This window comes from Odontomachus brunneus, unplaced genomic scaffold (assembly GCF_010583005.1).
Source record: "Odontomachus brunneus isolate Ranch 3 - 2012 unplaced genomic scaffold, Obru_v1 Obru_scaffold_086, whole genome shotgun sequence".
Lineage (NCBI taxonomy): Eukaryota > Metazoa > Arthropoda > Insecta > Hymenoptera > Formicidae > Odontomachus > Odontomachus brunneus.
In genome coordinates, this window is record NW_022639536.1 from 1168037 (window position 1) to 1178919 (window position 10883).

A 10883-nucleotide genomic window follows, 5' to 3' on the forward strand; every position below is an offset into this window, starting at 1 on the left:
AAAAAATTATTGAAACCAATAATTTTGTAGATATTTACGTAAATATCTTAAAAAATAGAGGTCGTATAAAAAATTTTTTCAAGCAAAAGTTGTTTGCTTTTTTACGTAGAATAAAATCCCGTAATAAGAAATATGTATTTCTATTTACAAAAGCAAAGTTGACCTTGTCCTGACCTTGGCGACGTCATCTTAGGTCAAATAACTACTGTCATTAAATGCGACTTTTTAAGCCTTACAACTTTTATTCAAAACATTTTTCTCTAAAATGCTCCCCTGCCGAGTTTTCTTGCCGTTGCCGAACTTATGGGACACACTGTATGTTTATATACATATAGAATCCGAAAACAAATTCAGAATTTCTCCAACACCTTTGGTTTTTCTTGTTATGGTTATTTGAGACTTAATATATATCGCAAAAACAATTTTCAATATGTTTAAGTCATGGTATGATTATTCATAAGAGTTAAGGACTAAGTTTAAATCATGCCGTTGTAGAAGCTGGAAATTCTATATTTAGTTGGAGACAAGTATATGTTGCTTTTTTGCGAGTAACTATGTTAAATAATACTAGTATAGCATTCAGAACTTCGCGCGAACTTTCTCTATCTAATAATAAAAAAAACTGCGACACGAGAATAGTCTTCTTTCTTTTAAGAATTAAAAGAAAGAAATCGAACGATGTAAATATCTTGATGTGTATCTATTGTTTCTACATCTAATAAATTTAAACACTTTGTAAAAACAAATGAGTTAGTTACAGTCACAGTATGTAATAAATTGCAAAGACAATACACAGAGAGGAAGAGAGTTGCCTCGCCGCGCGCCGTCAGCGTCAAAACTTCAAGACGCTATCGCGGCGGTCAGCGCGAGCTGCGTTACCGCTCAGCCTCGACGCACACAGCTCGCCGCGGAGCGTCTATAGGCCGCAACGGACGTGACAAACGCCAAACTTTACGCGGTTATTATTAACAAACTAGATGCGTTATCGCTAAATGGGAGAAGACTTTTCTGATCCTCTCGCTTAGCTCTACGCTCCTATGAAGTTGGTGTGTTACAATTTTGAGACGCGTGCGTGCGTGCGTGCGTGCGTGCGTGCGTGCGTGCGTGCGTGCGTGCGTGCGTGCGTGCGTGCGTGCGTGCGTGCGTGCGTGCGTGTACTATAATAATAATAATAATATATATATAATATGTATATATATAATAATATATACATAATATATATTATAAAAAATAAGATATTTTTATGTTAATAAAACTATATATTTTCTTCACTCGATTTGATATACTGTTTCAATTTCAGATTCGAAGCGCCGTTGGTACCACCTCCTCAAGATTACCACGGTGAGTTCTTCAAGGATGTGGCGGCCGCACTGGTGGGTGTCGGTTTAATTTGCAACAGCGAGAACACACCTGGTATACTTGCGCTCGACAAGGACTATAACAACATGTCGAAGTTTCTGAATCGAATCCTTGGCATGCCAGTCGACTTGCAGAATCGTCTCTTCAAATATTTCACCGACACGCTTAACGCCATTATCACGCAAGCGAAGAAAACCGGTCGTTTCGACATGGGCATTCTTGACCTCGGTACATCGGGTGAAAACGTGCGAAGAGTACGGTTGTACCGGTTTCTGCGGAAACACGCAACCGGCAAGGCGCCAACGGAATTACATGTGGTGCACGTCGAGCGTGGTATGAGTTGGTCCGAAGCCACGGATAAGTTTTCGGAATTGACAGGGTCCAAAGAGGGTTTCTATCTAAGCCATCAGATCCGTAACGGAAAGCAGACCGCGATTCTCGCTGTCATCGTAGATAGTGGCAAGAAGAAAAGCGAGAGCAAGAAAGATCAACTTTACATGGTGTATAGGTATGATGTACTCGATCTCTTTAGTGTGCATGGCTATGATAGCGATTCTTGTATAGTGACTATAATTATATTTATAAGTAACCTAAAACTAATTTAGTAACATCTGTAGAGATGCTATACTTTACGTTTACGTGAGCAGCGTAAGATCGATTTTATAATTCTCGATGTTGTAACTTCTAATATTATATATGTTGTATAGTATAATTATATCATAATTATTTATATGACATGTAATACCAGTAGTTACATTGGAAATTATTAAATCGATTTTATGCTGTTCATGTAAACGTGTAAGCTGCGGATGTTGTGCTAAACGAGTTTTAAATTACTATAAGTATAAATGTCTGTGTTGCTAATTACATTATTCTTTAATTTTTGTTTTTTGAAACCTAAACTAACTGTTTTGGATTATTAGGCCCAATACGGGACTACAGTTGCGACAGGAAACTCTAGGCGAATTAGAGAAAAAGTACAAGAAGATGAGCGCAAATGAGGCGGAGCCACATTGGTCGCAGCAATATGAGGCTTCCGTGAATACGTGTTCGCATGCTTACTGGAGTGGTAATTGTAAAAATACTAACCTCGGTATAGATTGTGAGGTGGGATTGAGAAGACGTTCCTATAATGTGTTAGCCGGTTCCGTTCTGAGCGTTTGGAGTCGTGTGGAAAGCATACTCGCTTCACGATCTGGACATAATTCTAAGATGCAAGTTGTACGGTTACGGACGGGTAAGTCTTTATGTTTTTCAGTTGATATCGATATATTTCTATAGAGCCTAAAAATAAAAATTTATTATTTTTTATTTCTGACAGATGAAGGACTGAAGATTGTTGGGACGCTTATTCCGAAGAGTTGCATGGAAGTGTTGCATCAAGCGCTTTCTTCTGACTCGGAAAAAACGGAAGAACTGACATTTTGAATATCAAATCGTATCGAAGGTAATGTGCTTAAAAGACTTCTTGATCATATAAAAAAAATCTACCTGTCGATATAATTGCTCAAAGGAACTATATAAACGTTTCATCCCTTGATATGCGAAATTCCAATATAGATACACTAGTTTACAGATATATTAAGTTTTTTAAAAACAAATTTTTTTTAACAGGAAAAACATGATTTACTTATTAAAAATTATAAATATTTAAATATTTTTCTTGAAAAGTCCTATTATTGAGGAAAAGTCTTGTTATTATATTGTACTTAAAGGGATGACAAACTTCAAACGTATAGAGGCGATCATCAAAAAATAGGAAACATTATCATCTGTTACCGACGTTATTAATTTTATGTATACTGAGTGGTCCACCGAAAACGAAATAAACGTGATTTTTGGCATTTAATCTAATTTATTCGAAGAACACTCGGACACATCAACTTTAGTTTCAAGGGGGACATGTTAATTGGCTATTTCCGTATGCTAACCCCATAAGAGGAGCTTATTTCATTATAAAAATTTTAAATGACAAGTGTCCAGCAACATACTATTTGAAAGAGCGATTAATTCGCTTTACAATAGTGTTTTATTTTTTTAATTTTAATCATTATTTCCCGAGTAATTATAACAAATCAATAAATCAAAAATTATGAAAATAAGTAGATGTGTAGCATTATTCTGTAATAATTCGTTATCTAAAAGTCCTAGAGACCTTACGTAACTCAACCAGCTTCTTTAAAAGATTTGCAATAACGTATTATCGAAGAATGTCATCAAATCACTGTACAAATGCTTCAAAATGTGCGACAACGTTTTGAACAAAATCTTTATTATTGTATGGAAGTTGATGATAGTCATTTGCAACATTTACATGTTGACATTAAATTGCTAGTTTAGTATTATTGGAGTATATGGTTTCCTCACAAATGTTATGTGCATTATTGCTTCCCATTACATTAAATTTTATTTTTATGTTTATAATTTTACAAACGTTAAGTAATAATTATGTATTTGGTTTTTTTCATTTTTTGTATTAGGTGTACAACTTTGCTTCCGCCGTTTTCCTATAGATGGCTTTAGCGATAAGTGGTGGTCGAAATAAATAGATCATAGACGTCATATAATAAACTTGGACATCTGTCAACATAACCCCATAGAAACATTAGTCGATTTGTGTCTGCACCATAAAGTTATTCTCGATTGAAAATATCAGTTTACGATACAAATTCTCGTCATTTGCGGGAGGTTTTAATTTTCTGCTTCAATATGAAGAAACCTGCAGCTGAGGCTCATCGAATGCTCTCAAATACTTATGGTGAGGCCGCTATTAGTGAAAAAACGTGTCGTGAGTGGTTTCAACGCTTCAAGAACGGTGATTTTGACGTCGAAGACCGGCATAGCGGTGGAAAAGAGAAGGTTTTCTAAGATGTAGAATTGGAGGCATTACTTGATCAAGACTCGTGTCAAAATCAAGAAGAATTGGCACGATCATTGGGAGTGACTCAACAAGCCATTTCAAAACGCCTCAAAGCCATGGGAATGATTCAGAAGCAAGGAAATTGGGTGCCGTACGAATTGAAGCCGAGAGATGTTGAACGGCGTTTGTTTGCTTGTGAACAGCTGCTTGAAAGGCAAAGATGGAAGGGATTTCTGCATCGCATTGTGACTGGGGACGAAAAATGGGTTCATTACGATAACCCCAAGCGCAGAAAATCATGGGGAGTTCCCGGCCATGCTTCCATGTCGACGGCCAAACCGAATATTCACGGCTCCAAGGTCATGCTCTGTATTTGGTGGGACCAGCTCGGCATAGTGTATTATGAGCTGGTAAAACCGACTGAAACAATCACAGGCGATCGGAATCGAACGCAATTGATGCGTTTGAGCCGAGCATATTGAAAGACAAACGGCCGCAATACAACGAGAGACACGATAAAGTGATTTTGCAGCATGACAATGCTCGACTCCATGTTGCGAAAGTGGTCAAGACATACTTGGAAACGTTGAAATGGGAAGTCCTACCCCACCCGCCGTATTCTCCAGACGTTGCTCCCTCTGCCTATCACTTGTTTCGATCAATGGCACACGGCCTGGCTGACCAGCATTTCCGGTCTTATGAAGAAATAAAAAATTGGATCGATTCGTGGATCGCCTCAAAAGATGACCAGTTTTTTCGACGCGGGATTCGTACGCTGCCCGAAAGATGGGAGAAAGTAGTGGCCAGCGATGGACAATACTTTGAATCATAAATGTATAACCAATTTTTTACAATAAAACCTCGAATTTCGGAAAAAAAAACGGCGGAAGCAAAGTTGTACACTTAATATTTTTGTTTGAATTTAGCGTCTCTAGGATCTTTAGATGACGAATTACAGAATGATGCTACACATCCACTTATTTTCATAATTTTTGATTTATTGATTTGTTATAATTACTCGAGAAATAATGATTGAAATTAAAAACATAAAACATTATTGTAAAGCGAATTAATCACTCTTTTAAATGGTATGTTGCTAGACACCCTTTATCATTTAAAATTTTTATGGTGAAATGAGCTCCTCTTATGGGGTTGAGGTTTGGCATACGGAAATAACCAATTAACATGTCACTCTTAAAACTAAAGTTGATGTGTCCGAGCGTTTTTTGAATAAATCAGGTTAAATACGTTAATCTAATAAAAATCACGTTTGTTTCGTTTTCTATAGACTACCCTGTATGTATAGTCAAAACCCGTAGCACGGACACTTCTAGGATTGATTGATCAATCTACAGAACAACTAAACGTTTTGAACAAAGCCCGAAATAGTTTTGTGTTTCGACTTTTAACTGACGTGGTTGGTTAAAGTTAGAAACTAAAAAAATTACGTTAAAATTCCTGTTTAGAGGAGGCATCTCCAATAATCATGTCCTTATATTGTAAATATATTATAAAGATCGTCTTGAGTAACCTTCAACAGGTCTTAGTCGTTGTTCGTTATTTATCAAAAAATTATTAACAAAAGAAGTTTCATAAATAGAATATAATTTTTCGATATTGTATTGAAAGTGGGAGGCTTCGCCTTGCCTCCCATCCCGCTTAAATTTAACCTAACCTAGTCCTACCCTACTATGAGAACGTTGGTTTTCTTAAAATATACTTGTATAAATTTACATTTTTTAGCAACCAACATTGTCACAATACTGTTGTAGGATAAGATTAGATTAGGTTTTTAATCAGGCGGGGAGCGAAGCCCGAAACAGAAAACTATTTCGGGCTTTGACCAAAACGCTTGGTTGTTCCGCAAATTGATCAGTCAATCCTAGGAGCACCCGTGCTACGGACTTTGACTACACACACACACACGCACACAAATCTTTATAGAATAAAGACGATCGTTAAATAAACGCTGATACGATTATATTACCTTTTCAACGTATTTTTTCATATATGCATCATAGATCCTATATAATTGTGAATGCAGTCTTTCCGATACTTGTATTCTCTTTAAAACATGCTTTTTCTGATTGATTTAGTCAATCCGTCGTTATATATTTTATACATCAATATAAAAAAAGTTTTATGGAAAAACGTTGTATTAAAAAGAAAGCATTATTTCGAGGTAAATATTACCTAATATATACACTTGATAGATATAGAAGAATTTCTTAAATATGAAGATCAACTCTGGTTCTTTGAAAGGAATAGTATATAGAAACTTTGTGCGTACAATTGCGCGCAGAGTTTCTCTCTGATTTTCCATAGATTAAAATTATTTCCATTTCCTCTTCTAAATTAAACATTCTTGATATGACAGACACTAATGGTACTCTGATGTAGTATCAACAGCATACTAAATGATTTTCAATTTAACTTGGTAGTCTCTATCGGAACGTTTTTATTCAAAGTATGTTTACAAACATTCATGCACAGTTGTACGTGGAAAGACATTTTGGCCGTCGCTGTTCATCCAAAGCTACTTTTGATAGACTGGTTCAATTATTCTGTCAAATAGGCAGTATTGATACATCAGAAAGAAATCGTGCTAAAAACAAAACTTAATGAAGAAACAAAAATAGGTCATATTTAAAAATTTGTCAGGAAAACAGCATCTGTCAGCAACAACATATTTTAGACAGAATGTAAATATTAGCAACATAGCACAGATATTTACATAAAATCTGTGTAGAAAAGATATATGTGGAAAAATACGAGAAAAGGATAGCGTGCACATGTCGATATGTATCAAACAAAACTATCACTTCTTTATTCGACATATCCAAATATTTATTTGAATATTATTTTTTTTACATATCCAAAGAGTATTTATTTGAAAATTTTCCACCTTCAGTATTTTCTAAAACAGCGCTGAGAATTAATTGCACATTTTGGGCAGATTTCGGAGGCAACGCCTATTATTCCTTCACTATTGCTCCAAACTCGATGGCCGAGCCGCCAGGAATATTTCTACATATGAAATATGCTGGGACTTTCCATCTAATTGTCATTAAAATATTTTTCTTGTTCAATAATCCTTATTTTCATAAATAATTTAATATTACATTTTTTATTGTAATATATTCTATAATAACATTCTTTATTATAATATATTTTATTGTAATATATTTATTTAATATAATAATATAGTAGTAACAATAATTGAGAATTTTAATATGATTGTCACTACTATATATTGTTATAGAAAAAAATATATATATGTACAGAATACATTACAAATAAAAAATGTAGTACTCATTTATGAAAATAAGAATTATTAAGCAAGGAAATTGTTTTTATGACACTGTTTGACAAAAAGTATAATTCCAACATATTTCTTATATGAAGACGCTCCTAAGACAAAAGTCTCACGCGCAATTGGTAGCTCAACTGTTGAGCTTGAAGCGGCAATGGGGAGATAGTAGGCGTTATCTCAGAAATTTGCGAAATACGCAACTAATTCTCAATACTGGATTTTAAAGGGGGGCATATGACCTTAACTATGTAATTTACGATTTTCAAGAACATTTCAAGATCAACTTTTTTTCTTAAATTAAAAGATATTTTCCATTGTAGAACTTGAACAAATAGAAAATTTTGCGTCCGAATTTTTTTTAAACTTATTTTTTTAATGTTTTTTTTTTTTCATTGAAAAAAATATTAGAGAAAGTTAAAATACATACATGCCTTGTAACCTATATGTTTGAACGTATATACGTGTGTGTGAAGAAAAGAGGATAAAGGAAGAAAGAAAGAAGAACGATTATAGTTTTTTTTAGTCATTCATAAATCATTCTCAAAGTCCACCATTTTTCTCCATACACAAATAAATTCTGCTTTTGGATTTTTGTCTTATATTCTAAAAAATTTCTCAAGACATCGACTTACAAGCTCTAGTTATTCTATTTTTTAAGTCTTTAATATTTGTTTATTGGAGTTTTGTAAACGACTGATTTAAATGTTCTCATAAAAGAAAAAATTAAATGACAAATCACGAGACTTTGGCCACTCGCTAGTCAATGATCTACAAGTTCATCTACTACGATATTTGTCATTCAACAACTGACACTACGTAATAAAGGGGAGCCCATTTTGCTGGAAATGTATCAAATTTTTATCTAAATTCATGTACCCTGCTCATTTAATTGATTCTTTAATTCTTGCGTAATAAAAAAATCAATCAAATTTTCAAGCGTATCTAAATAATAATGGTAATTTCGCCATTTAAGTTCGTCTCCAAAAATAAAAAAACTAATAATAGTATTATCTAAGATATCTAATATAATAAAAAATTACTAAATTTTCAATTAATAATTAGTTAGATAATTCGTTGAATGTTTGAAAATTAATTGAATGTTTTAAAAAAGAAAATTATGACTTGCATTTATTTTTTGGGTTTAATTGTTTATTATTTTTGTTGTTAATTACATTTACCTATTCATATATTTACTTTTTGTGGCTATTGAGTGCGGTCTACTCTGATAATGTGAGGATTTTTCTCACTCTAGTATCGATAATTATGTCTATTCACTAAACTATTTAGGAAAAAAAAATATATTCATCAGATAAACAAACGTTTTTCAGAAGTCTAAATTATTTGAAAAAAATAAGGCCATTAAGAGTCAATTCTGGATGTTTTTTGTAAATGTCTATGATCATTATTATCCTCTTCATCATAGACATTTGCAAAAAACACCCAGTATCGGCTCTTAATGGCCTTATTCCTTTCAAATAATTTAAATATTACTTATAGAAAGTCTTAAGATATTTATTTCGTTTTTCAGAAGATTTGAATTCTGAATAATAATCTCAGATATTTTTTCATCAATGTTTGGTAAATTTGCATTTCGTAAAGATAAAACTTATTTTTCTTTATTAAAACATATTAATAGTACAGAGTTGCTACAGACTTGGAAAACCAAGAAAACCGGGAAAAGTCATGGAATTTAAATTTGTCATGGAAAACTGGGATATGTAAAAGAAAAATAAAAAAAATTACCTGGAATTTTGGCCTTTCTTTACAATTCTTTGAAATTAAGGTAATCCTCCTTGGGTTATAAAAGAAAAATACACAATTTTTAGACACTTACTAAATCTAGGGTCACTAGGGATTTTATTAAAATGCCAAGTTTATTTTATTTTTATTTTAACGTTAAAAGTTTATAGGTATAGTATAGGAATTCAAATATTATTTAAAAAATGAATAAGATTTTCTTACAAGGGGACCTCGCGAACCCGAAAATTCAGACTTTAATGAAACTTTGCACAAATGTAGGCTAGATAAATAGATAAATTTAGGTAATTTCAGTTCGTGCTAAAAAAAACTGTTCGAAAGGTGAAAGTACCCTTTAAAGATACAGAAATTTTAGATTTTTTCAATATATTTCGTAAACTAAATGAAATATCAAAAAATGTTTTATACAAAAGTTTTATAGACAATTTTCTCTATTTAACTGTCAGTTATTAAAAAAAAATTTTTTCAAACAATTTTTCATATAAAGATTTTATAGTAAAAATATCTTTATTTAATTATGCCACTCATTTTTTTAAACAATATTTTTTTTAATTCATCCTTTGTTTCTATATGAAAATGTATCTATTGCGTTATGATATTATAAGTTTATTATCAAGTTATTAAAAAAAATTTTTTTTTTAATAAATTCATCCTTTGTACTCCCTATGTAATGCACTATCAATCGTGTTAAAATTCTGATTTTAATAAAACATGATATAAAAATGTAGGTTAAATAAAGTCAATAATTTATAAAACTCTTTAGTTGATGGTAAAACATGTTTTGAAAGGATGAAATCACCCTTCAAAAATAGAGGCTTTCGATTTTTTCAATATATTTCGTAAACTAAATAAAGTGTCAAACAATTTTTCATATAAAGATTTTATAGTAAAAATATCTTTATTTAATTATGCCACTCATTTTTTTAAACAATATTTTTTTTAATTCATCCTTTGTTTCTATATGAAAATGTATCTATTGCGTTATGATATTATAAGTTTATTATCAAGTTAAGATAAGTCATATTATATTCTATATGTATCCCTATTAATAATTATATTAAAGCATAAGAAGGTCCATTGTTCAATTATGAGCGATAGGTTTTTATGAATATATAATATCATTCTTACACTGCACACATATTTGTTACGTAAAATAAATAATATATATTGTCAATGTTAAACATCAAAATGATAATTGCATGATAATTAGAAGCTATATGATTATTCTTACATTGCGCATACAGTTGTTACGTAAAAAATAGTTTACCAATATAATAAAAATTAAATGTGTTGTATATACATAAAAATCTGTCGAGCTAATAATTGAATAATGAATCTTCTTATGCTTTAATATAATTATAAACAGGGATACACGTGAAAAGAACATGACTTATCTGAACTTGATAATAAACTCATAATATCATAACGCAATAGATACATTTTCACATAGAAACAAAGGATGAATTCTTAAAAATATATATTTTTTTTTAATGAATGGCATAATTAAATAAAGATATTTTTACTATATATAAAACCTTTGTATAAAACATTTTTTAACTCTTCATATATATACTTTATATATATATACTTTAC

The 10883-nt window shown here is 31.8% G+C and overlaps 1 protein-coding gene and 1 long non-coding RNA gene across 7 annotated transcripts in view; one reads left to right on the top strand and one right to left on the bottom strand.

Moving 5' to 3' along the window:
* LOC116847961 overlaps nt 1-6709 on the bottom strand; it is a 32428-nt gene extending 25719 nt beyond the window's left edge. Inside the window, exons 1-3 of one of the 2 annotated variants that reach the window (XR_004378863.1) lie at nt 6207-6709; nt 2449-2643; nt 1660-1800 (exon numbers count right to left, since the gene is read on the bottom strand). This is a non-coding gene — a long non-coding RNA (uncharacterized LOC116847961). Of the gene's footprint in view, nt 1-1659; nt 1801-2448; nt 2644-6206 lie in introns of those variants that run through there. The other variant, XR_004378864.1, reaches the window with a different exon arrangement.
* Nucleotides 1-10883, top strand: part of LOC116847959 (protein strawberry notch-like) — a 30152-nt gene that overhangs the window by 11401 nt on the left and 7868 nt on the right. For 3 of the 5 annotated variants that reach the window (XM_032823609.1, XM_032823608.1, XM_032823607.1), the window contains exons 14-16: nt 1301-1867; nt 2283-2596; nt 2681-2806. In XM_032823609.1, coding sequence (XP_032679500.1) covers nt 1301-1867; nt 2283-2596; nt 2681-2787 — 988 coding nt within the window. In that variant the 3' untranslated portion in view covers nt 2788-2806. Of the gene's footprint in view, nt 1-1300; nt 1868-2282; nt 2597-2680; nt 2808-2973; nt 3838-10883 lie in introns of those variants that run through there. The other 2 variants (XM_032823610.1, XM_032823611.1) reach the window with 2 other exon arrangements.